This window comes from Vigna unguiculata, chromosome 8 (genome assembly GCF_037176805.1).
Source record: "Vigna unguiculata cultivar grain cowpea cultivar isolate G323 ecotype 2 chromosome 8, ASM3717680v1, whole genome shotgun sequence".
Classification (NCBI taxonomy): Eukaryota; Viridiplantae; Streptophyta; class Magnoliopsida; order Fabales; family Fabaceae; genus Vigna; species Vigna unguiculata.
The window spans coordinates 41,850,200-41,876,949 of record NC_140799.1 but is presented as its reverse complement, the minus strand read 5'-3'; the positions used below and the strand labels follow the sequence as shown (position 1 = coordinate 41,876,949).

The 26,750-nt window shown below is 32.0% G+C and overlaps 4 protein-coding genes across 7 annotated transcripts; 2 read left to right on the top strand and 2 right to left on the bottom strand.

Moving 5' to 3' along the window:
- Window positions 1–1,316: 1,316 nt before the first annotated feature.
- Window positions 1,317–3,087, top strand: FLA2 (FASCICLIN-like arabinogalactan 2). Its single transcript, XM_028084935.2, has one exon. It carries the CDS (start codon window positions 1,446–1,448, stop codon window positions 2,670–2,672), a length of 1,227 nt encoding a protein of 408 aa, XP_027940736.2. The 5' UTR covers window positions 1,317–1,445; the 3' UTR covers window positions 2,673–3,087.
- A 1,368-nt stretch (window positions 3,088–4,455) lies between these two features.
- LOC114194624 (nudix hydrolase 2-like) lies at window positions 4,456–7,349 on the bottom strand. Its single transcript, XM_028084968.2, has 8 exons — window positions 6,870–7,349; window positions 6,714–6,779; window positions 6,497–6,634; window positions 5,822–5,899; window positions 5,689–5,739; window positions 5,504–5,538; window positions 5,210–5,318; window positions 4,456–5,078 (listed from the first exon to the last, which is right to left on the bottom strand). The coding sequence occupies exons 1-8, from the start codon at window positions 7,011–7,013 to the stop codon at window positions 4,866–4,868; spliced, it is 834 nt and encodes a 277-aa protein (XP_027940769.2). The 5' UTR covers window positions 7,014–7,349; the 3' UTR covers window positions 4,456–4,865.
- Window positions 7,350–7,625: 276 nt separating this feature from the next.
- LOC114194623 (uncharacterized) lies at window positions 7,626–11,100 on the bottom strand. The gene is made up of 8 exons (XM_028084967.2): window positions 10,760–11,100; window positions 9,711–9,838; window positions 9,532–9,588; window positions 9,309–9,401; window positions 8,952–9,030; window positions 8,720–8,844; window positions 8,124–8,267; window positions 7,626–8,055 (listed from the first exon to the last, which is right to left on the bottom strand). The coding sequence occupies exons 2-8, from the start codon at window positions 9,834–9,836 to the stop codon at window positions 7,819–7,821; spliced, it is 861 nt and encodes a 286-aa protein (XP_027940768.1). The 5' UTR covers window positions 9,837–9,838; window positions 10,760–11,100; the 3' UTR covers window positions 7,626–7,818.
- A 2,112-nt stretch (window positions 11,101–13,212) lies between these two features.
- Window positions 13,213–18,066, top strand: LOC114194241 (protein ACTIVITY OF BC1 COMPLEX KINASE 7, chloroplastic-like). 4 transcript variants are annotated; one of them, XM_028084362.2, is made up of 18 exons: window positions 13,215–13,385; window positions 13,867–14,511; window positions 14,663–14,806; window positions 14,918–15,043; window positions 15,162–15,249; window positions 15,362–15,455; window positions 15,595–15,688; window positions 15,768–15,822; window positions 15,902–15,993; window positions 16,093–16,263; window positions 16,458–16,514; window positions 16,593–16,676; window positions 16,853–16,937; window positions 17,016–17,077; window positions 17,163–17,237; window positions 17,371–17,475; window positions 17,682–17,823; window positions 17,907–18,066. In XM_028084362.2, exons 2-18 carry the CDS (start codon window positions 13,918–13,920, stop codon window positions 17,978–17,980), a joined length of 2,142 nt encoding a protein of 713 aa, XP_027940163.2. In that variant the 5' UTR covers window positions 13,215–13,385; window positions 13,867–13,917; the 3' UTR covers window positions 17,981–18,066. The 4 variants fall into 4 exon arrangements, 1 of the variants encoding a protein (XP_027940163.2); XR_014984031.1 differs by lacking the exon at window positions 17,907–18,066 and having other exon boundaries at window positions 13,213–13,385; window positions 16,810–16,937; window positions 17,682–17,803; XR_014984032.1 differs by lacking the exons at window positions 17,682–17,823; window positions 17,907–18,066 and having other exon boundaries at window positions 13,213–13,385; window positions 16,810–16,937; window positions 17,173–17,237; window positions 17,371–17,452.
- Window positions 18,067–26,750: the final 8,684 nt, after the last annotated feature.

The following is a 26,750-nucleotide window of genomic DNA, read 5'->3' as shown; positions in this document are numbered from 1 at the left end:
TTGCCAAAAAATATCTTTTAAATAGGTTACTTGTTTTTGCTCCGTTGTTTTTATAGTAAATATTTTATTTATTTTATTAATTTGTCAAAAAAGGAATATTTCGTTTTATTGAGCATGAACACCGACACTAAAATTAGCACGGGTTTTCTTTCAAATACAAGTGTTAATCACTGGTCTTGAATGCTTCCGTTTGTCATTGTCGAAAATGGGTCGTATTATGGAAAATATTTTTCAAATGAAATAATAACCTTTTGAGAGAATTTAAATCCAATTCTTTCTATAAAATACATTTCAACATCTAGTTGCAAAAAAAAAATCTCATAGTAAATTAAAATTTTATGATCATACTATATTACAAAATAACCGCTTCGAAGAAACAAAGAAAAATATCATTGTTATTTTTTTTAAAAAGTTGTTTTTTTCGGCTAATCTTTCAACTACTTTATTGAAGTCCCACGACATAAAGTACATATTAATTAATCTAAATTCCACCCTTATTTTAATTCGTGATACCAAAGCTAAAGATAAAACCATCTCTTAACTAAACAAAATAGTACAAAAATCATCTTGGATCTGCGTAAATTGAAGAGTACCTCATCTTTGTCCTCGTAGTTAACGACACGTTTTATGGTGTATTATTTTAAAATACCATTTTTATGGTTAAATAAAATCTAGGTTTGAATAATAATTTCAAAGTGTTAATCAATAATTGCATGGGAAGTGTAACGAAAAAGAAAGAAAATAGTGTGAAATTAGATTAGTGGGAAAAGCGGGGCCTAAGAGCGTCGGTGGGATTGTTTTACTCCAACAACTCAACAATAATCAATTCTTTCACTTTCCCCTTCAAAACTTCTTAAAATACCCTAATTTTTATGCAACTCTTTTTTTTTTTTGAAAAAAATTTAATTTACATTATACAAATGAAGACAAACCTTACCAAATTTATAAAATTGACTTAAAAAAATCAACTTTTTTGTAACATCATTTTACTCATTCATTGTTGAGAATTAGTGTGAATCAAATTATTTTCTTTTTTTAATAAAAATGATGAAATGGTGTTAAATAAGAGTATCTTTTATGGAGGGAAAAAAATATGAATTACATTTAAGGATAGTAAAAGAAGATGGTAAGAAAATGTGAAAAAATAATGTAATGTTGATGTGTGTGATGAGTAATAAAGGATGATTGGGTCCATCTCCTACCCAATCCCAAGCTGGCATTGTTTGTCAGAACACAAAAAACCCAAATCAATACAAAACCACAAATGAGAATAGGTTGATGGATAAGTGCAGATGCTTAATGCTTTACTTTTACTTATAAACCCACACTCACACTCTCTTCTCTTCTGCACTCTTCTTCACACTATTTCTCTCTCTTTTTCTCTCTCTCTTTCTTTCTTCTTCTTCTTCTTCTTTCCCTGATCCTCCAAACACAGTGAAAAAAAAATGAAGAACCTTCTCTTACTTTTTCCCTTTCTCTTTCTCCTCCTCTCCTCCGCCGTCAACGGCGCTCACAACATCACGCACATCCTCGAGAAACACCCAGGCTTCTCCACCTTCAACCACTACCTCACCGTCACGCACCTCGCCGACGAGATAAACCGCCGCCAGACCATCACCGTGCTCGCCATCGACAATGGCGCCATGAACACCCTCCTAGACAAGCACCTCACCCTCCCCACCCTCAAAAACGTCCTCTCCCTCCACGTCCTCGTCGACTACTTCGGCGCCAAGAAGCTCCACCAGATCAACAACAGCACCACCCTCGTCTCCTCCATGTTCCAGGCCACCGGGGCAGCCGCCGGCACCTCCGGCTACGTCAACATCACCAACCTCAAGGGTGGCAAGGTGGGCTTCGCCGCAGAGGACAACGACGGCGCCCTCCACTCCTTCTTCGTCAAGTCCCTACAAGAATTCCCCTACTACATCTCCGTCCTCCAAATCAGCAACCCCATCAGCTCCGCCGACGCCGAAGCCCCCACCGCCGCACCCTCCGCCATCGACCTCATCTCAATTATGTCCAAACAAGGCTGCAAGGCCTTCGCCGACATTCTCAGGGGCTCCAAAGCGCTCCCGGCTTTCCAAGAAAGCATCGACGGCGGGTTAACGGTTTTCTGCCCCACCGACAGCGCCGTCAACGGCTTCGCCCCCAAGTACAAGAACCTCACCGACTCTCAAAAAGTTTCCCTCTTGCTGTACCACGGCGTTCCCCTTTACGAGTCCCTTCAGATGCTCAAGTCCGGCAACGGCCCCATGAACACCCTCGCCACCGAGGGAGCCAACAAGTACGATTTCACCGTCCAGACCGAGGGCGAAGACGTGAGTCTGAAAACCAAGGTCAACACCGTCAGCATCATCGGCACCCTCATAGATCAAGACCCCTTCGTCGCCTACAAGATCAACAAGGTGTTGATGCCCAGAGAGTTGTTCAAGGCCTCCGACGTCGTCGACGACGCACCCGCCGAGTCACCAAAGCCTGCCAAGAAGAAGGGCAAGAAGGGAGCGCAAGATTCCACCGCCGCCGATGCTCCCGCCGACGGACCCTCGTCGGAATCCGACGATCAGAAAGCCGCCGATGAAGACAGCAACAATGGGGTAAGTTTGTTGCACGGCGGCGTAAGATTGGTGTCGGCGGCGCTGTTCAGTGTTTCGGTTGGATTTTTGGTTCTATGAGAGTATCATAACACAATAATGGTAAAGTCCCATGGAGTGTCGGTAGTATACAGCTGTGGTCAACCATCATTTCAAAGATTCTTTCTTTTCTTTCTTTTTTTTTCTTTATATGTGAAGCAAATAAAACAGTGGCACCGACATGTTTGAGGCCATGTGTTCTTTTTTTTTTTTTCTTTCTCTTTCGATCTACTAGTGTTACAGGTTTTGTATTTATTGTCTGTTTGCTCTTTTTTTTTATTATTATTTAATTGCCATTTTCTTTCTTCTTGAGTGTGGGTAGATCTGGTTTGTGGTACCTGCCAGCTGGGATGTGTTCATATAAACAGTTTTAATTTTTAATTTGGTTAGATTTTTAATGTGTTTTATTATTGTATTGTATTCTTCTCCATTCTTCTATATCATAATTATTCTTGCATGGATTCTACCTTTCATTTTCATCACATATATTATTATAAACTAATCATATGGTTGAAAATGATTAGTTTATAATGATTCTGTGACGAAGTAAGCGCAGATTTTTGTATAATAATGCAAACACTTGGCAACTACTTATCACTGTTTCAGTTCTGGTAATTTGTATTAGGTGAAGATTATTATGTAAGGAAGTTTCTTTTTTAGTTATTACTAAATTTCGTTAGTTTCCTTTTGTTTAAAAGATTAGCATCGTTTTCCCTGAATGCGGTATTTGTTATCAGAAGAGGGAAATATAGATAAAGAAAGAAAGAAATAAAATTGAACGTTTATTTGTTTAATAAATTGAAAATAAATAAAAATATAGTAAAGACGTTATTATATAATTTAATTTATTTAACTAAAAAAAATGAAGAACTATGTACGCAAATAAAAATAAAAATTCCACGTATTATTTCTCCTCCCTTGTCTGTAGAATCAATTTTGTCCTTAATCACATCCTAAATAAAGTAATTAGAGTTAAGTATGAGTTTTTTAACTTCTTTTTGTCCTGTCTGTGAAAGGATGAAGCAGTAGCAAAGCTTTCTTAACTATACGTATTTATTTCCCAAACACTAAGATTTCTTTCAGAAGTTTAATTTATGAGAATCAAGGTTTAAAAATTGCGGTCACATTATCATATATTTGGAGAATTTAAGAGCAGAAAATCATTGCGGTATCTCCCTCAAATTATCCTTGTTTTTTTTTTTTAAATAATTTTGGTAGTCTTAATAATGCAATTGAAATTTGGGTAAAAATCTATTTTATCTAAAAACTTATGAATCCATTGTGCTACAGTCTTTAGTGTTTTTTCCCTTTCATTGTTTTCATATATTTATAATCACCTTTTTAAATGTAGCATTTATATTTTCTTAAAAATCCACAATACCTTATTTTCTTCTCTATTATTTTACTCGTTGATTTTTTTAGGTACTGTCATAAATTGTTGTTGATTAGTTTTCTTATCATCGGCGTTATCAATTAGTATTTATCAGTTAATCAAAACCTATTCTATGGTGAACATTAAATCGGATTCGGTGACTTTTACATAATTTTTCTTGATTTTCACGTGTTGAACGATAAATTTTAATTTTTCAATATGAAAATAAAAAAAAATCAATTAAAGATTGAACAAAGTTAATTGATTTTTCTTGGAGAAAAAATCCCCTAACAGATAAAACTCATCACCTCTCATAGTTCCAGTTCTAACCAGTTCTGCAGAGGAGACATAGCAAGCTGCTTCACTTGTTACTTTTTCTTTAGCAGAAAGCCATTTTGCATATATGCATCACTCTCAGTCATTAATATATCTTTTACTTAACACATTCATACAGAAACATAATTTAAAATGTACTATTGCAGTTATTAATTATACAATGGCAGAGGATCCGTATGCTGTATAACCACCAACAGACACGGATTCTCTATAATCACAACAGTCACAACTTCAAATCTTAACCATAAAAAACAAAGTTTTTAAATGCAGACAATCGCCCTCAGACTTTCACATGACACCACACATTACATCGGAAAAACTTCATAGTTCTAACAAAAACTGTCTGTTCTTTTTATCTAATCACATGCTGTCACATCGATATTATCAAAAGTTTATCAAAGTAAAACTTCGTGAAAAAATAATTTTTCATCTCTTTATCTATCTAGGTGTCTACTAGAGTTTGTTGTGCACAGATAGTTTTCCATACAGTTTTACAAGTACTTGTAGAGGTAACTTGCAAGAAAATGTCAAGCTTGATTTTGTTTGGAAGCTAACAAAACGCTGGTATCCCTGTTACTAAGATACAGATAGGTTTTTTTGCCGGATGATGTAGACATACGCACGTTAGAAAAACCGGTGTAGTTGCCATCCAACTTTGAAGAACATATCTTTGCAACAAAGTCAAAGTTCTCATGTTCTTGCACAAAAGGCTGTGCAGCATAATCTTCAATTGGCATCCACTGAATGAAAAAGGGCCCCATATTAGAAGAATGCACAGAATCAGTTGATACTGAAATAACAAAATTTGATGGTACCATCCTCAGAATGACAATTTATCTGAAAAACAGTGAGATTCTCCATTGATGTATACCTGCGCTGCCTCAATTTCTGAGGCCTGAATCTGAATGTCAGAGGATAGAGGTTCCACCATGCACACAAACATCAAATCTGATTTCTCGAAGAATGACTTGTGGCTTTGCCTGATACCAAAGAGAACGTGTGTGAATGTGTCACATTCAGTATTAATCCATATTTCAGAGAGAGATGAAGATGTGAACTATTTTTATATGCATAGCAGTGCGTTTATGATTTGTGAAAAAAATGCATACGCCATTTTCAACATGACACCACACACTAGTTGATGAAGATAGTGTCGCAGTTTTACCTGAAAGCTAAAACTTCAACAAACTTTGTCTCTATCTGGAAAAAAGAAGAAAAGCAATGGCATTAGACTTGGAAAATGAATGCTCGTCTTCAAAAAACATTTTTCGGGTTTGTAATTATTTTGAAAAATCTCAATAATGGGATTTAATTTACTCTAAAATATATATTATGTGTTTGCCTGCTTACCCCTGTCTCTTCTTTGACTTCTCTAATTGCCCCATCACAAAGATCCTCACCCTGCAAATTGAATTCAGAGTTGAAAACATACGAAAAGACAATTTTGAAGACAATAATTTGGTTTATAATAATTTTGATATACTTCATTAACAACTCCTGTAGGCATCTTCCATAAACCAGTGCCTCTGAATATGCCACCTCTTTCCTGAACCACAAGCATCTGTGAAACAAAACAAGATAATTTCAGCTGTAACATAAGTATTATGGAACTCGAATGGTAACTGTAACAAGACATGTTTAGTGCAGAAAGCAGTGGAATAACCACATAAAGAAGAGCAAAGGCTGAAACAGACAACAGGTGACAATGAAAGGGAAAAGGTTGATTTAACAAAAAAAAAAGAAAAGTTACCCTACAAAATATGGTTCTGACCCTAGCCCAAAGGTCAGAAGTAGTCAAATAAAAAGCTTGTCCCCACACAAACGAAATAATATCTAAAATTTCATACTTTTCAAATGAGTCTCAAATTAATATATATATATATATATATATATATATATATATATATATATATATATATATATATATTTAGCTTTCTATTTGAAGACAATTGATTTTCTATTTGAACACAAAAGTAGGTACTATGCAAAATAATCAATAAACCTACTTAATAACAAAATTAAAGAATATGCATTCCATTAAAAAATATAAATTTTTTATTTTCTTAAAGGAAAGAAAATATTTAATATGTACTCTGTTAAAAATAACATTTAAGAGAGAGTGAAAATTTAATTGAACTTCAATTAAAAAAAAAATTACCTCCTTCTTGTCGTTAACGACCAAAACGGCAACGCCCACACGATGTGAAGCATTTGCAGGAAAGGTATCAGGAGTTTCTGGAATCCAAAGCACAAGCATCAAATAATCTGGCTCAGCATGATGATACCTAAATCCAGCCTAAAAAGGAAAAGTAATCTTTTAATTAGGAATTTAGGGTTTCCAAATAAAGAAAGAACACAAATCAATTTTTTCTTACCTTGACAGCTGTATCAACAAGATTTGAATGCAGTATGAACAACTTGAGCCACACCCCTTTCTTTCCCTGCAAAACACGCCATGGAAATAATCACTGAACGTAAAAAGAAAAACTGTACTGATTCTGTTGGATTGAAAATGTTATGAATCAATCTACCTGTTGCTTCCAATTGTATATTGAAGCTTTCAATATGGAAGAGAAAAGCTCAGAATCCACATGCTCTTGATTCTCCACGTTTACAATAACTCCATCATATTGGTCCTCAACAACACTAAGCAATTCAACCCTTTCACCTTCCATTTCTTCTTAACCTACAACTTCAACAAATTAGTGGTTGCTATCAAAAAACGTTGGGCTTCAATTTATAATTTGCGAAAAGGTAACTCTTGCATGTGAATTGAAAATCATAGGTATTCATCACAAAGTTTCCTTTGAATATGAAGCATCCGCGTTGCTTCATTAGAAAGCTAAAATTTTGAGCTTTCTTGACCCTTCAAAACTCTGAATTGCTCTGAACCTCCATCTAAAATACTAGGTTGACTAGCTCCTATATTTAAGTAAATTAATTATTCAAGACTTCAGTTATGGTAACGACAGAAGGACACAAACATAAAGTTTCATTCTTCAACTACTTCTCAACGCGTTAGGTGAGCTACTTCATGGAATTTATGAATCTTTCATTTGAATTTTTTATGAAAATGTTCTTTATATATGATTATTCTTAATCACCTTTGAAGATTTATAATTTACTTTTCAAAAGAAATTTGTTTAATGAAGAGATTTCGGCAGTATTGAAATGAAACCTAGGTTAGGAACAGTCATTGTTTACCAAGTTCGCTAAGTAGTTAAAGATTTCTATTATTAATGTTTCTTTCTAGTAAATTTCCTTTGTTGACTATTGCAAAGCATAAATGCGTCACCATTGCGAGCCATGTCAATCTTTAATGTTAGCATGTAACTGTTTGTGCAAGTTGAAACTTTGCATGGCATTAAACAGTCATCTCAAAGCTAAACTCAGGACCGCATACCACACTTAAAAGATTTAATCTCAACTCAGTTACCAAGTTACAACATATTGTCCTAAGTATCACCATGTTCTTCATTGTCATGACTCCTCTTCAGCTTCAGCAGAAGCAATTTCTGAATCCAATTTGTTCATTAATTGCTCGCTCACATGCTTAGCAACGGATATCATATCAAGAATGATGCTTGGATCCAGCCCTACACCTCCTCGTTTGGTTATGCCACAGATGTGCCCTTGCCTATTAACAGAGATGGAAACAGCAGAGCTCATTTGTGACTCCTCTTCTGATGTTGCATCCACAATATAGTGCCTCCCAATCTATAAAGCAGAGATGGTAAGAAATTATCACAAGTATGAACAATAAGAGAATATATAGCACATTCTACCTTAGTTAGTGTAACTATGACAGGGACTCCAGATGTGTCAAACTGCAGAAACTCCTCATCGCTTACATCAACTTCTGGTTGCTCGTCATTTGATGTTCCAGCAGCAACTTGAACTCTTGGAATACCTGTATTGCACAAAGCAGCCTAAAAGAACAATAGTTATTAGCTGCCTTGAGGGTTTTCCAATTAATTCTGAAAATATGTTTGCATTCTCTGATTCTCAACTCAGCGTCATGGTATTAAGGAAATCCATGTGAAAAATCTCCATGAAATTGATAGCAATTTGGTCGGTGATATTATAAAGATTATAGAAAACAGCTAGTAAAAAGATATTTTTAACTTTAGCTATATGAAACAACAAGAGACTACAAGGTTGAGGTATCTAACTTTTAACCGTTTCTTTTCAAACAGCCCATATAGCATCAATGACTAAACTGTGGTAAATGAACAAGAAAACTTGAAAAGTAAACATTTAAAATTAAAAACATCATAAAAGGATGGCCTCTGCAATGCTAATTATTATAACCAGAAATCCACCACCATCATCTTTTCCAGCTTTTATGGTATATTATTCTATTTTTCGTCCTAGGTTGTACCTTAATGGCAGCGCCTAGAGCATCCAACACATTTCCATCTGAACTAACAACAAGCCCATCAATGTAAAGATCCCAACAAATTTTTCCTTCGACGACAATAAGTGATGAAAGGTCAATTCCGGCACCTGAGGAAAAAAGCCACAAGCTCAGTAGATATATTAAAAAGAGGCAACAACAAGGAAGGAAAAGCATATGGTAGTGATCATAATCTTCACCGAAGAAGGAAATAGACCTGCTCCACTTTTACCACCCAAGAGACAGTGTTGAAGAGCATTTGACAGTTCTGCTGCCAACTCATCACCTCCTCTACCCTATATACAAGCCAGAGAAATAGAGTACCGAATATAAAAGTAATTCTGAAACATTAGAAGCCATAAATTGAACAAAAATGACAAATAACACAACAATAATAGAAAACACTATAATTGATGAAAATGGAAAGGTTATTAATCCAATGCACCATTTTAACTATAATTAAAGCTTTTAAGGATTAATTTATTTGGTTTGCTATCAATTTCATAATTAGGGTACTCAAAGTTGAATGACATGAAAAAATAAAAGAAGCAAGAAAAGTAATAGAATATGCAACCTCAAATGCTGGCTCTGCAGTCGAACTGCAATCAATATATATAGAGACTTTTCCTTTGTCAGGTTGCAACAAGCTTGGCTTTCCAAGTTCAGCCTGCATTGTGTAGCCAATATATCATGCTTAGTAAAATAACACGTTCAATTTACAAAAATTGTCATAGTATTAAACAAAAGGATATTACAAGTCAATAAATAAGAGACAAACATTTCAACTTTTAACCAACCTTAATACTGGCAATGACATCTGTGGCACCCATTCTGACTCGAGCTGAACCATTTGCCTGCCAAGCAATTAGTTTATGAAACGAACAGATTATAACTATTTAAAAAGAAAATTTTCAATGGTCTGCCATGGTCAAATCATCATGACAGTCGGCCAAATGCCAACTGATTAAAGTATTACCTGGGCAATCACTCCAGTTTCAACCAAGATTGGTCGATATGTCAACCTCTTTCTACCATCACATCGAAGATCATGAGCAATGCCACCTTGTATGAAATGTTTTTCTCCAAGAGATAAACCCACCATCCCTGTAAAACAAGAGTTCTTTTTTTGAAACTTTGTAACTACAAGTACAAATTGGAAACTCTTAAATACTATGTTATTAAACTATCTCTGTATCGAGCATATTTGCCAAGCCAAGATAGCAGGGACCACTGTGTTACAGTCTAAGTTTCTGATTATCCATATTATTGCTGTTGGGAACAAAATGATCTTATTGAAAAAGTTTATCCCTTCTCAATTGAAATTCTTAGTATTTGAATACATCTTAGTAGCATGCTTCCTTCCATGTGGAACAATATATTCTAAAATCGATTAGAATGATTTTCCCAACCTGCCGTTTGAATTACCAAAAAGCAGAAAGTCATTAAATTGACATAAGGAAACCAATCCTAACTCAGATATCTCAGATGGTTGTCACATTGGCAATTAAAAAAAAAAAAAAAAAAAACTCAACAATCAAAAGTTCTAGCGGCTACATTCTACTCAAAGAATTAGGATATCTAGACAAAACACGAATAATAGGTGTCTGGCCTTATATTAAAAAAAACAACCAAAGAGGCCCAAAATTTTGAATTATCAGATCGATCCTCGAGCAAGGGACCTGAGGTTCGAGGAGCACTAGTATGCCTCATCTTAAACACTAAAAATAGAGAACAAAAAATTTACAGGACCTGCATTTTCTTGTACACTTAAATTTAAACTACCATACCTGAAACAGCCTATCATAATATTTACAAAGCATTTGAAGACCAAAATGGCATTCCTAGGTCCAACCTCAGGACTACAATATTCAGGCGTTAGCAAACCTACCCCAGATAACAGCGTATACAAGCATTAACAAGACTATAAACACATAAACTAAAATAAAGATTAACCAAGAATCATATAGTTTATGGCACACGTGCAAGATAAACAAAACATAAATTGAAAAAAAAAATATTAAAAACCTGAATTTGGAAAAACTGGTAAAATTGACGAACTGAGAAGGTAAGTGAATGAAGTGGACAGACTCTTGATATCCTCTCACAGATGAATGCCCCTTTGGGGCGGAGATCGGCGGTGGTTGATACACGATAGTTGGAGGAGGGAACTAAAAATTAGGGTTTAGGTTTTCTTTATAAGATGTCAATTAATAGCGTTAATCGCAATTGCTTCACTGGTTTTGAAGTATAGAAGAAAATGCACAGCTTTGCAATAGCTTCGAGTTTGAAGCAGATAATTGGCTCCAGAAATACCTAAACACAATAAGTTTTGAGGTTTGGTTGGGTTTCTGAGTCAAATGTTACAAAATGATGTGTTCGAAAATTATAAAAACAAAAATGGTCCAATTTTTGTAGAGAAATTAAAATCAAATTTTACAGATTTTAAATATGCAACATGTTTTACCCATTAAATAATTAAAATTGAATAAAAATCTATTTGTCCTTAGAACATCACTCCCTCTATTAAGAATAATTAAATTACACTAGTAATCTTAAAAATACTAAAAATCATGTTAAATAATTCCCTAAATTATAAAAAAAATCAAATTAATTTATTCTGAAAAAAATCAGTTAACTTTAGCTGAAATATTAATTACGAGGCTTTTTACTAACTAAGAAAGAGAATGGATTATGGAAAAAAAAAATCATTTTGAGACATATTTTATGTAGAAAATTTATTCTAGACAACTCATTCTAAAATGTATTATATATACTGGCAAACACACAGGCGCGACACGCACCTGTGTATTCACATTTTTTAATTTTCAAAAAATTTAACATCAATAACAAATATATAATTTTTAAAATGGTTGTTAAATATAAAATTAAAAAAAAAATAAGATATGTAAAAAGAAAATTTAAATAATGATTTAAGACAAAAGAGATTTGTAAAAAAATGATTAAAAGTAAATTATTTGTAAAACAATTAATTTTTAAAATAACTAAAGGTAAAACGGGTATTATGAAATGTGGACACAAAAAGAGGAATCTCCTTTATTATTGTTATAGATTATATATTTTAGAAAGTTCATTTTGAAAATTTTGATTTGAAAAATTCATTTCACAATTAGCGTTTCAAAAAAGTTTATTCCAAAAGTTCTATTTTAAAAATTTGATTCCCTAAATCATGTTTTGAAAATTTTGAAAATCTTATTCTAGAAGTGAGTTTAGGAAAGAGTAAAATGGTGATTTTAAAAAGTATGAGAGTGCAACTAAAAGTTATGGGTGCAGGAAGAAAAACCCTTATTAATATTTTGATTCCGCTCGTACCCTCCTGAACCAACGAGTATAGCCCACTCCTCGTGCTAAAGGTAAAAGGAATCACCTCCATCAATTTCTTCCTGCACCCCATCAATTTTGGTTACTTTCTTTTTTCTTTCTCATCCGTATAAATTTAATGTTTTACTAAAATACTACTTCTATCTGTTATTTTTAATAAAAATCTCATTCCTTTCCAAATATCTAAAATATCTTACGAGTTACATGTTTGTGACATTTAGAATGTGTGATCGAATATACGTGGGTGGGTTAATAGACTTCAATAATATATATTTTTTTACATAATTTTGATATTATCATAATAAATTTATATTAAATTTAATTTCATAAGCTTGATTTATAAAGTTATATATATATATATATATTATGATTTAGTTATATATTTAGTGGATGTAGAGTAGAAAATACAATAGTAAAGAAATAAATATAATAGTATGTACCTGTTTTGCATGTGGTAGAGGTTGGTAACCGTTGATCAAATGCTACTTCAAAATTTAGCAATTTTTATTTGAAGCAATTTTAATTTTTACGAGTTTTTTTTTTTTCTTGACGATGTTTGAAATGGTTCCTTCGTATATTGATGGACCATCTCTTTGAAAATGAAATTTGTTAAGTTATATTGAATTGAGTCATTCTTGCTTGTCTTATTAGTTTATCCAATTTTTTTCATTAAGCCAATCGATAAACATCGAGAGAAAGTGAAAGATGAGAAAGAGAGAAAATAATGATAAAATTTTTATTTAATAATTGTACATTTTCTAAGTACGTGTCGCTTACGTAAGGACAATTATTATATATCTAATATCTAATTACTAATATTTGTATAAATGAATTTAATCATAACTTTATATATGATAAATATATTAAGTACCGAGACATAATGAGGTGATGATTTAGAAGAATAAATTGAAGGTTAATGTTTTTATTTTTTAAAACATGAATATTTGTGGCTAAGAGAGGTACTATGCAATTGTTGATTAATGGCAAACAGTGAAAAACTAATCCGTTTTCCGTTGTTTTTGTCGTTAACAACGTTAATAAGAGGAAGTAGAGTCTTACACGTACCAAACCTACTGTGTTTTCCATTTTTGTCCTTAACACTGAAACTGAAGCAGAAGTCAGTTACTTAAACTGTTCCATTTAAAACTTGGAAGCAACAACATCCTACCTTGTCCCTCTTTCATTCTAATTCTGCTTTTCGCCATATACATACCAACACGTTTTCTTGCTCCTTCAGAAAAACTATGCCATACGTTACCAACTTCTAATATTTGTTGAACCTGTGATTCACTGAACTTGAGTGGTACTTCAGGTACAATAATTTTGATTCCAGTGGATTCAATTTGCTATTTGTTACTGCAATATTTGTTTTGAGTTTATGCAATACTTTTTGTTATTATGTGTTTAATATGATTACTGATTGATGAGAAAATAACTGATATCAAATTCTGAGTTTCTTCGACAGCATGATATGTTTGATTCTGCTTTTTGAACATGATTGGTTCACTCACTTCAAGTGATGCATAAGATTAGCAAACTTTTTCTTCTCTTTGAACCAGACAAAACCACGTTCACCAAGCCCATGACCTGTTTTATTCTCTGTTTTTAAACAATTTAATGTGTTTGGACTGAGTATACGATGAACACACCATGATTTTTGGAAGGAAATAAAATCGTGGTGACTTCAATTCATTACAAGTGTTGTACTAATACGAGTTGTGAAATCTGAATTTGTCCTTGTCGGCAGAGTTAAGAAACTGATTCGGTACCTGTCATTTTTTTTTCCTTACAAGTGTAGTGTTTCTTTGTGAGGTGACTTCAATTTATCGCAGACGACAGAAACAATGGCCATGCAAGGTTGTTATTGTCATCATCATGTGAAGTTGGTGACTCAAAGAAGAACACTTGACAGTCTAAGTTTTTCAGGCTCAATTTCGGTCAATAAATTGTCAAAGAACATTAGGACAACAACGTGTGATCCATCAAAGAACAATCCGTTCCCAAAGTTTTTGGTCGTGAGAATGCGACAGACAGAGTTGCCTTTGCCTGTCTCAAAGAACGGAGCAGCAAATGGTAGAGCTGTTAAAATGGTACGAACAACCGAGCTAGTGAACAGAAAAACAATGTCAGCGAATAAGGTGGAGAAGACAGTGAACGGTTCAGCTTCAAAGGTTAATGGGGCAAGTCCAGTGAGAAAAAAACCTATGCCAGTCATGACCAAGACAGTGAAGTCTAGAACCAGAACATCTAGAGAACTTCCATCGTTGGAAGAGCTAAAGGTTTTACCTTCAGATGAAGGTTTCAGTTGGGCCAATGAACATTACAGCTCCTGGCAGAGGTCTATTGATGTTTGGTCTTTTGTTGTTTCTTTCAGAATTCGGATTCTGTTGGACAACTCAAAATGGGCATATCTGAGAGGCTTCACGGAAGCAAAACAGGTAGGTTCTGAATTTTGTTGGTTGCCAACAAAATTTTCGATTCTGACTTGATTTGTAGTCCTAGGTGGTCGAAACAAATTAGTGTTTTGGTCATGTTTCTGACTGAGTTTTTGTGCTTTATCTGAACTGAGATTTTTTTAACATTCATTAGAAAATCAGAAGGAGGAAAACTGCCTCATGGTTAAGGGAGTCCGTATTGCAGCTTGGTCCAACTTTCATTAAACTTGGTCAGTTATCATCAACAAGGTCAGATCTATTTCCACGTGAATTTGTGGATGAGCTCGCAAAATTGCAGGTACTTCTTCTTTCATTTTCAGGTTCATCATTGCAGACATTTCCTATTTTGTGTTAAGAAACGAAAAGTGCTAGATTTTGGCGTAAATAGAGTGAATATAACATTGTACAGGACATGGTTCCTGCATTCTCTCCTAAGAAAGCAAGAAAATTTATTGAGAGTGAATTAGGAGCTCCCATTGACATGTTATTTAAAGGGTTTGAAGATCGACCAATTGCTGCTGCTAGTCTGGGTCAGGTGTTTGATTCTACCCCTGCAGATTTATATTTTTGTTAGATTGAAAAATTGACTTACACTTTTAAATTATTGTTGTTATTAATATGGTAACATCAATTTTGGGGACACATTTTTGTAGGTTCATCGTGCTATTCTGCATAATGGAGAAAAGGTAGTGGTCAAAGTTCAAAGGCCAGGTCTGAAGAAGCTTTTCGACATTGATTTGAGTAAGTTGTGCTCATTTGTTTCTGCCATTAACAACACCTTGGGGTCTTGATTACGAGGTTTTACCAACTACCAATTACCAATTATTCTCGCATGTTTGCTTGCTGTATCCAGAAAACTTAAAGCTGATCGCAGAGTATTTCCAGAGAAATGAAGCTTTTGGGGGTCCACTTAGAGATTGGATTGGAATATACGAAGAATGTGCAACGTAAGTAATAAGCTAGGAAGTATATCGTTATGGGGATTTCATGAAGTAAAGCATATGTTAAATTATGTTCATTGCATATCAGTAACTTATTATTCCAATGCTTTCTACAATTTATTGTGTTTCACATGCTACTTTGCAGTATTCTGTATCAAGAAATTGACTACATAAACGAAGGAAAAAATGCTGACAGGTTCCGAAGAGATTTTAGAAACATAAAGTGGGTTCGAATACCTGTAAGTTTCTTGCTGCAGCACTAACATAACATCGTGAAAACTTATAGTGTCTAACAATTCTATTTTACTTTTATTGTAGTTGGTGTATTGGGATTACACTGCCTTAAAGGTGTTGACCATGGAGTATGTACCAGGTTTTCATCTTCACTAATGCATGTTCACTGTGAACTTTATTTACAACTGTTCCTTACTCTGATTTTACTACTGGCACAGGTATCAAAATAGACCAGGTGGATACATTAACTTCTCGTGGCTATGATCGATTACGAATCTCATCACGTGCTACTGAGGCGTACCTGATTCAGGTGCACAATCTAATAGTAACATCTGCAATGTTGAATATGGTTTTCATTTTGGTTACAGACTCTGAGGTAATATATTATCATTTTGTTTTTGTCTTACAGATATTGAGAACAGGTTTCTTTCATGCGGATCCTCACCCTGGAAATCTTGCGATTGATGTGGACGAAGCAATTATTTATTATGACTTTGGCATGATGGGAGAGATCAAATCTTTTACCAGAGAGAGACTCCTTGAACTTTTCTATGCCATGTATGAAAAGGATGCCAAAAAGGTCTTGATTTTGTACCACCTTGGACTATTCAAATTTACAACATTGTCTTTTACTTCTAACTAATAAGAAATCACAAGTTGCTATCAACCAGTGATTATCTCCAGCAAAAAGGAATTTGAGATTGCCATAACTTTTTAGTGATAAACTTTACTATCCATCTTCACACTAATACTATACCAGAAACAATGATGCAGGTTATGCAACGCCTTATAGAACTGGGAGCACTTCAACCTACTGGGGATCTGTCTTCAGTAAGAATGTGAAGTGAACTACTTTCTGTTCAAATTATCTTCTAACTTGGCTTCATATATGATAAATTTTCCTTCCAGGTGAGAAGATCTGTACAGTTTTTCCTTGACCATTTGCAAAGCCAGGCACCAGATCAGCAACAAACTCTTTCTGCAATTGGGGAGGTTGGTCAACAATGTTATATTGAATCACTGAATTCATAATACTTTTTCTGTTTCTTTCAATGGAGTGGAACAATGTATAACCTGAATATGGATCATTATTGTTTTTCACTTGGTTACCACAAATTATCTGCAGAATCTTCAGTCCAGAATTTATTATTCAATGATTTCTGTGTCAGGATTTATTTGCAATAGCACAAGACCAGCCCTTCCGTTTTCCATCCACCTTTGCCTTTGTTCTCAGGGCTTTTTCAACCCTTGAAGGTGTGCTTATTATTAAAACTTCAATGTATGAAGTTAAAAGTAAGTTCGAGTGATGATTCTTTCATATTTTTCTGACAGGCATAGGTTACACACTCAATCCAAATTTCTCCTTTGCAAGGATTGCTGCACCCTATGCACAGGTTCAAAGTTCAAATAGTCCATGAACAATTATTGTTCCCAAACTACATTAAAATGCAGTGTTCATACTTTCTTACTACGTTACAGGAACTTTTAGATATGAGACAAAAGCAGATTACACCACCACAGCTTGTGGAGGAGATAAGAAAGCAAGCAGATGATGTACAACACACACCTCTTTCTTGGTTTTTTTTTTTCTATGATGTTTTTTTGCATGTCATTTGATGTGAAGTATATACTTATGATATTGTTCAATGTGCATCCACTTTAATGGATAACTCTTTAATGCTTTTAGGCTAGATCCTATACCATGTCAATGCCATACAGAGTTCAAAGAATAGAAGAGTTTACAAAGCAACTTGAAGCAGGTGATCTAAAACTTCGAGTCCGAGTTCTCGAGGTCAGTTTATTCATTTCTTTTGTTGCACATTATTCATTTAAAATGACTTATATCAGTTTTATACTGTCACAGTTTTTCTCTGGTGTTAACAAAAGACACTAGAACTGTGTAAAGATTAAAACTTCAAGAAAGGAATAATTGTAATTAGAAGGTGATTATTCAGAATCCTTTTTGTAAAATTGAGATTAATGAGCTTAATTTGACAGTCTGAAAGAGCTGCAAAGAAAGCAACAACTTTACAAATGGCAACCATGTATACAGTATTAGGAGGAACTCTGTTAAACCTTGGTATCACTATGAGCAACCAAGGAAATGTAGCTATGGGAAATGGATCTTTCATTGCTGCAGGTAACTTTATCTTATAGAGCTTATTGTCCAATCATGTTTAAATTTCTTCATGTAACTGATAGGTGTAGCATTTGAATGTGCAGGTATTTTTATGACACTGTTTGTCAGATCCATGCAAAGGGTAAAGATGCTTGATAAGTTTGAAAAAATGATATAACTGCTTACCAACAGATTCTATTCTTTATCTCCATTGTATAAGAATGAATTAAATTTAAATTCGATTTTTTAAATTTTTCTTTCAAATCTAAGAATTTCATAACTTTTTTCTTTTTTTATTTAACAAATTTCATTTTTACTATAATTCTCACCTGTTTTCTTTGGCTGTCTCTTTACAAAGAAAAAATCAAGAAAGATTACGGTTGGCAAATAACATTAAATGAGGGATTATTAATTCTTTTTATTGACTTAACTCGTGTTCTTTTATTCTTCTTTGTTTCTTACACTATTTGGAAGTGACATGTAGTTGCAATAACATTAAACTACTCGTGCAATAATTCTTCATTGACTTAATGCAGAACAATACAGTATCAAGAACCTCCATTATTACATCTTTTTAATCAATGCATTTCAAGTTATGTATTTTCCGGGTTTTCTCAAAATCACAATTTCAGAAATAACTATGAAATAAATGTCTATTTCCTGAAGAAAATATTAATAATACCCTGTTTGTGTATACTTTTAAACATTTTATCGATTGTTGAGTTCAGATTTATGTAATTATGTTATTGGTAGAGAATATTCATCTTCTTATTTATAAATCATTTTTGGTATAGTCTCGTTTCAAGAGTTCAGAATTTTTTTCTTTAATTTTGTTATATTACCGTGATTTTAAAATATACTGAATATTTGTGTTTTGGTCATATTAAACAAATATTTTTCGTGGATTTTAAAAAAAATATAATCAGTATGCATTGTGTTAAAAATGATTTTGTTGATAACCGTCTTTATTTCTAAAATATAAAGATTATTTAAATCACTATCTTCTAATTTAAAGCAAGTTTATACCAGTAGCGATAAAATATATAATTTAAGACAAATAATTGTTGGTTTGAATTAAGGAAATTAAAGTGAATCCATAAGTTATTATTTTTCCTCTTTGTTCACATTACTTCCCTGCCTTTTTTTAAAGGTTTTTTATTATTAGGTAACTAGAATAATATATTGATTTTTTCTTCTATTTACTTTTTTTTCTATTTTATTTATATTATCATATTGTTTATAATATATTTATTTCTTGTTCACCTATAAAATTGAAAACCGCTACCTTTTAATAATTTAAAAATAAATATAATATGCATGGAATATATTTATTAATTTAAAACTATGTGATGATTAAAATCACAATATGCTTAAATGAAAACTGGGATTATTTCCTCTAAATTACATCCTGTAGTTTTAAATAATATATTTAATAAAATGAAACTCATCTCCTCTATTTTGTAATACACATTTACATTCTTATAATTTATAATAAATATAACTCATTTCCTTGTCTTTTAATGAATTAGTATTTCTTTTTCTCGTTGTATTTAAAAATAATATATTTAATCAAATTTAAATAAAATTAAAAGTTTTTAAATATAGATATTAAGTTAACAAATTTAATCATACATTTTATTATTATTTATTTTTTATATTATTAAATAGTACTTCTTAAAAATGTAACATTTATACTTTTAAAGACAATTTATTATTACGAGACAATACAATTTTATGACATTTTTAAGTATATGAGTTAAATTATTGAATTTCAGATATCTACTTTTTATGTTTTAAAATTTTAATCTCTGAATTAAGTAGTTTAAAGTAAAATAAGAAAAGTGTTATTAAAATAGAAAAGAAGTATATTTTACTGCAATTACAGCCACATAAAATGTCTATTTTAAAAGTTAAAAATTAAATAAATTTTATTGAGAAATAAACAAAATAAATAAATATCAATTTTTAAAATAGAAAATTATTATATAAATGGCATGCATTTAACATACACTGCTAAAAAAGATAATTGAATTGTCTCCATCACTGAACACTAGAGGAGGAGGGAGAAGTACATGTAGAAGGTAGTTAGCAGTTAGGTAGGTGGGTGAAGTAACATGCATTTCATTTTCATTTTGATAATTAATTCATTAAACTACACTTTAAAATCATCAAAATATTTTTTTTAACAAGTCTAATATAAAATATAGATATTTATTCTATATAAAACTTATTAATTTTATAAATGTATAAATTAAGACTAGATATACATTATACCTCCCTTTATTTCTTATTTATTTTATAATAACTATAATTTATTTTTTTTAGAATTTTTTACAATAATTATAGTTTTTTATCTTTTATGGATTTTGTGTTGTTTTCGTAATTTTTTTTGAATAAATTTTTATTTGAAAACAAATTACTAACAAACTTTAAAGTGTTAATATAATTGAGATGTCAAAATAATAATATTTAACCTGATTTTATTTGAAAAATTAAAATTGTCATCCAACTTAGTATTAACATACAAAATTGTTATTTAATAATAACTCTTATAATCACACTTTTTATATTGTTTAATAGTGAGAAATATAAATTATACTAAAGAAATAATATTTTTATGATTTAAATAAACTTGATGAGCATAAATATGGACGCTCTTATTAAGGTGTAGCATTTATAGAAACATGTTATTATTATGAATTATTCTTTAATGAAATATTTCTACTAAATATATTTCTGAATATTAATTTCACACTTAATCTAATTAAAAACTAGCTCAAATTTTTATTTGCTACTCTTTTTAATCAAATTTCTTAGATGTTTATTTCTATTAATTGGTTATCTTCTTTTTTAATCTAGCGGTATATGTATTATTTTTAAAATTAACTTAAATAGTCAACTTCGTATTGTAATTCTTACTTATTCATACTCATATTCATTGTCTTAAATTAAATATTTTTTATTTTACACCTTATCTATTTTTAATTACCTTACATATTTATTCACTTTATTGTTTATATTTTCCTTTCTTTCTATACCAAACCGACCATTTTTAATAATTAATAGTTGTTCATCACTATGAGATTTGCATTTTGAAGTATTTTTATTTGTGTTTATTTTCCAAGATGAAAAATAAAAAGATTATTTTTAATAGGGAGAGTGGCGTTTGTGTTAAAAACTGAAAAAGCCATTTAATGTTATTTTTAAGTGAAGTTCTTATATAAATTGAGTTTAATTAAAATTTTAATTTATTTTTTTAATTTTATTTAATTTATTTTAAATATTTGTGGGTATTTATACCTGCAAATTTTAAAAAATTGATATATATTATTAAAATGATACTCAATAACAAGATAGATAACAAGTGATTTTTTTTTTATAAATCGAATTACAAGTAAGCATTATCCACATCCAACTTAATTTGTTTTCATCTAATTTCATCTAATTAAGAGAGATAAGAGACTTAATAAAAGATAATTATTTTCTAAAAAAACTAAATTGTAATTTGTGGTTCCTATGTTATTATTAAAGATAATAAAAAATCAATTATTCCATTAAACCAAATATAAACTTTGAAGTAAGGGAAAAAAAATGAATATTTCATTTATAAAATATTTTATCTTATAGTCAAATTAATTTTCCACTGTGGAAAGTAGACATGTGAAGCCTTCTATCTGTACTGTACCCTACCCTCCATCCACATCTATGTAACATGCATGCATCTTCTTTAAACTAAATCGTTTTTTTATTTATTTTTATTAGAAATAAATTTGATCAAATTTTACGTATTTTCGATTAAGTTCAGATATATTAATTTGCATCGTAGATTATGCCTATAAAAAAAATGCTTAATTCGTTGGTAGGTGGACAAAGGTTGCATGTGTGTTTATATGGAAATTAAAAAAGTAATAAGTGTGCATCGCATGGGCTGCATTTTAAATTTTAGATGAAATAAATAGTCTTTAATTTATCAAACTCCCCACTCATTGTCGAACACCAAATTACCTTAAATTAATTATTTTTAAGAAACCATAATTGTAATTGTCTTTGTTTCATGTTACAAATTAATTATTTTACAAAAAAAGTATCAAAAACTAATTTTTATATCTTGCAAATGGCAAAAGAATTTTCACACACACTAATCATCATAACATTAACAACACTCTCTTAATAAGTTTTCACACTATTAATCTAAGAATAATTGTTTTAAAATGTATTCTACTAATAATTAATTTGAGTTAATAATAATAATAATAATAATAATAATGTTATAAAATAAAGGTAATAAGAGAGACAAAGGAGAGGAAGAATAGAGAATGAGAGAGTAGGGAGCAACTTCTGTTTTTATGTGTGTCTCATTACTGATAGGACGAGTCCTATTTATAGGTACAATATGGTAACCCAGAAAGGATATAAAATCAAATAGTAAATACAAAATATTACATCATAAAGAGTAATGAATAATATGATTATCAATCATATGAGTGATTGTATAAATCAATGGACGACCATTAATTCATAACACTCCCCCTTGGGTGTCCATTGATAAAAGAATGTGCCTCGTTAAAACCTTACTAGGAAAAACCCTTTGGGATAAAAACCTAGTGAAGGAAAAAGAGTACATCATTCTATATAATATTGTTCTTTGCATCTTCTAATTTCTCCCCCTCATGTAAACTTACATCATTAAGGTGAGTCCGAATTTGTGAGTCATTTGCTCAAAATTTTTTCTTGGCAAAAACTTTACAAATAGACTTGTCATATTTTTAGATGAACGAATTTTTGGATATCTATATCATCCTTTCAATTGAACAATACACTATTGTCTTCATATATGGTTGTTGATTCCATCTTTCTCGGGGATAGTCACAAGTTTCTTGCACATGTTGAATTATAAACCTTAACCAAACATATTCACAACTTTCCTCGTAATTTGTATGATTAGACGATGTTGCTACTATGGTTTGTTTCATATACCTTCATGAAACTATTGTGCTACCACATGTGAACAAACATTTTGTTTGTGATCAACCATTGTGACATTGTAAGAATATGTAAAATAACATGCATATCCATAACCCATTGGTCTGAATCTGAATCATTTGGATGGAATAAGCTCATATTCGTAATACCCTTAAAGTAAAGAAGTATATGTTTTACTCCAAACCATTTTCTTCTTGTAGTTGAAGAACTATATCTTGCTTAACAAATTTATAGCAAATGCAATATTAGATCGAGTATAATTCGCAAGATACATTAGTGTTTCTATGACACTAAGATATGGTGCTTCTAGACCAAGAAGATCTTCATCATTTTCTTGAGGTCTAAGAATAGTCTTTATCAACATCTAACGACCTCACAACTATTGAAGTGCATAATGGACATGACTTGTCCATTTAGAACATTTTAAGCACCTTAATCATATAAGCCTCTTGATGTATAAAAATACTTTTATTTAAATACTCAATTTCTAATTTCAAACAAGACTTTGCCCTTCAAAGATCATTCATCTCAAATTCTTTCAATTGCCTTGTGAGCTCATTAGTAGTTTCAACGATGTTTATGTCATCTACATAAACAATAATTATGAAAAATTGATTTTCTAATATTTTCATATAAATACAAGGACAAAAGGGATCATTTCCATATCCTTATTTTAATAAGAACTCAATAAGATGGTTATACCACACACATCCTTGCTTTAATCAATAAAAGAACATGTTCAATTTTATTGAATAACCCTCTTTAGAATTTGTCTTGTTGGGCAAATAAAATCCTTCAGGGATTTTCATATAAATATGATTTTCAAAAGGATCGTACGAATAGGTTGTAACATCATCCATTAGATGTAAATGCAAATCTTGTTGTGTAACTAGGATAATCGAATATTGCAATGTTGTTGCATCCAATACTAGTGAACATGTTTTTTCACTAATCAATACAAGGTTTTGTGAATAACCTTGAGCAACCAATTATGCTTTGTATCTAACAATTTTATCATTTTTAATTTGATTTTTGCGCAAAAATCCATTTGTACCCAACAGGTTTCACAACTTTAAGTGTGCGAACTATACGTCCAACAACCTTTCGTTTAGCAAGCAAATATAATTATGCTTCTTTGCATATTTTCATTTTGGCCAACCATTTCTTTGCCGACAATCTTCAATTGTCATTGGTTCTTGATCATCATTGTCACTTATGACATCCTTTGCTACATTATATGCAAAAACCTCGTCAATATTGACTTTATTTCGATTCCATATTTTATGATTCATGACATAATTTATTGAGATCTCATCATTTTCAACAATTTCAGGTACCTGAGGTTCTTCTGGAACCGAATCATTGATTATGTCAAAAGAATCTTTTGGGACTTTTACCCCCTCGATTAGGCCATCTTGCCTTTTTTTCCTTTTTCTCACACGAGGATTTTTATCTTTGGAACCCAAAGGCCTACCACGCTTTAGGCGTGTTTGAGATTCATTTGCTATATTAGATTGTCCAACAGGAATATCAATTCTGATTGGAGTATTAGCAGCGGGTATATGCGACTTAGTTACCCTTTTTGTGTCAGTAAAAGCATCTGGTAATTGGTTGGCCAATTTTTGTAAATGAATTATCCGTTGAACTTCTAGTTCACACTCTTTTGTACGAGGATCAAGATGAGATAATGATAATTCATTCCAACCAATATCTTTTTCCAGTTTCTTTCTTTCTCCCCCTAACGTTGGAAAAATTGATTCATCAAAATGACTATCAGCAAATCGAGCTGTAAATAAGTCACCTGTTGATGGTTCAAGATATTTTATTATCGATGGAGAATCATATCCAACATATATTCCCAAACGTCTTTGAGGACCCATCATAGTCCTTTTTGGTGGGGAAATTGGGACATATACAGCACACCCAAAAATTCTTAAATGAGAAATATTTGGTTGTTGACCAAAAACCAACTGTAAAGGAGAGTATTTGTGATAACTTGTTGGTCTGATGCGAATCAATACTGCAGCATGCAGAATTGCATATCCCCAAGTAGTCATTGGAAGATTAGCTTTCATAAGTAAAGGTCGTGCAATCAATTTTAGACGTTTTATCAATGATTCTGCAAGTCCATTTTGAGTATGAACATGTGCTACTGGATGTTCAACTTCAATTCCAATTGACATACAATACTCATTAAAAGCATGAGATGTAAATTCACCAGCATTATCAAGACGAATTTTCTTAATTGGATAATCTGGGAAGTGGGCTCTTAACTTGATCAATTGTGCTAATAACTTAGCAAATGCTTGATTTCGAGTTGATAGTAAACAAATATGTGACCATCTAGTGGACGCATCAATTAATACCATGAAATATCTAAATGATCCACATGGTGGGTGTATTGGACCACAAATATCACCTTGTATTCGTTCTAAAAATGAGATTGACTCATTTCTAATTTTTTCTGGTGATGGTCTTATTATCAATTTTCCCTGCGAACATGCAGTACATGAGAAATCATTGGACTGAAGAAGCTTTTGACTTTTAAGTGGATGTCCACATGAGTTTTCAGCTATTTTTCGCATCATGATATATCCAGGATGACCCAACCGATCATGCCAAACAAGAAATTCATTCTTATTTGTAAGCTTCTGGCTTACAATAACATGCGTCTCAATCGCATTAATATATGTGTAGTACAAGCCATAAGAGAAGGCTGATAATTTCTCCAATACACATTTTTTATTTGACTCAATTTGAGTGATATAAAGATATTCAACATCTCCTTCATTATTTGTCTCAATATGATATCCATTTAGACGAATATCCTTGAAACTTAATAAGTTTCTATTGGACTTAGGAGAATAAAATGCATTTTTAATATGCAATCTTGTACCTCTTGGCAGAAGTACTGTAGCTCTTCCAGAGCCTTCAATTATATTTGTAGTACCAGAAATAGTACTAACATTGACTTCTCGCATTACCAAAGTAGAGAAAAATTTATTACTCTTGAGAATTGTATGAGTTGTTGCACTATCAGCAAGGCACAGATCCTCATCATTGGTGTTAATGCCAATATTCATTCTTCATATAAACATAAATATCAATATTAGAGATTACTTTGTAAGAGGAGAGAAAGAAAAAAAAAATAAAATAGAGGATTTTATTCATAAAAACATAAAAACTTGTACATATAAAAGCAACATGAATTAAATATAAAACATTGTCTTAAAAATTAATCATAAAATAAAACTATTTTCTAACACTCCCATCACCAATAAGGTGATCAATGCTTCCATCGGGTTTAGAAAAGAAATCACCAATATCAAGATGAGTAGTATCCATATGACCATAATCAGAATCACCATCTTCATAAGCAAAGTGTGTTTCTACATTCTTCTTTTTAAGTGATTCTTGGTAGAGTTCAACAAGATGCTTTGGTGTATAACAGGCACGGGTCCAATGACCTTTACTACCACAACGGTAACATATATTTTCAGCCTTTTTGCCATTATTTTCACCCCTTTCTTTTTCCTTTTTCGCATTCTTGTTCCACTTCTGTTGATGAAGTTTCTCTTTGAAAATTTCCTTTATAACCATGTCCACGACCATGATTAATAGCACGACCACGACCACGACCATGGCTACGACCACGGCCAAAATTACGACCACGATTATTATTATGGTCTTGACCTCGTCCATGATTATATGGATCAGATGTTGCTGCATTCACTTCTGGGAATGGAGCAGAACCAGTTGGTCGGGCCTCATGATTTTTCATCAAGAGCTCATTATTTTGTTCAGCCACAAGAAGGCATGAAATCAATTCATAATATTGATTGCTCCATTCACTTCTGGGAATGGAGCAGATTAGGCGGATCTCATGATTTTTCATCAAAAGCTTTATTGCTTTGTCCAGCCAGCCATGCATAGGCATGAAATAAATTCACAATATTTGTGAAGTC

Coding starts and splice junctions, on each gene's coding strand:
- FLA2 (XM_028084935.2), top strand. CDS start 1,446: ATGAAGAACCTTCTCTTACTTTTTCCCTTTCTCTTTCTCCTCCTCTCC.
- LOC114194624 (XM_028084968.2), bottom strand. CDS start 7,013: ATGGAAGGTGAAAGGGTTGAATTGCTTAGTGTTGTTGAGGACCAATAT. Junction 5,740..5,821: donor CTACAGGAGTTGTTAATGAA/GTATATCAAAAT, acceptor TTCAATTTGCAG/GGTGAGGATCTTTGTGATGG. Junction 5,079..5,209: donor CAGAAATTGAGGCAGCGCAG/GTATACATCAAT, acceptor TTTTTCATTCAG/TGGATGCCAATTGAAGATTA.
- LOC114194623 (XM_028084967.2), bottom strand. CDS start 9,836: ATGGTGGGTTTATCTCTTGGAGAAAAACATTTCATACAAGGTGGCATT. Junction 9,031..9,308: donor CTGCAGAGCCAGCATTTGAG/GTTGCATATTCT, acceptor GCTTGTATATAG/GGTAGAGGAGGTGATGAGTT. Junction 8,845..8,951: donor GGGTGGTAAAAGTGGAGCAG/GTCTATTTCCTT, acceptor TTTTTTCCTCAG/GTGCCGGAATTGACCTTTCA.
- LOC114194241 (XM_028084362.2), top strand. CDS start 13,918: ATGGCCATGCAAGGTTGTTATTGTCATCATCATGTGAAGTTGGTGACT. Junction 15,689..15,767: donor TAAAGTGGGTTCGAATACCT/GTAAGTTTCTTG, acceptor CTTTTATTGTAG/TTGGTGTATTGGGATTACAC. Junction 15,823..15,901: donor GACCATGGAGTATGTACCAG/GTTTTCATCTTC, acceptor CTACTGGCACAG/GTATCAAAATAGACCAGGTG.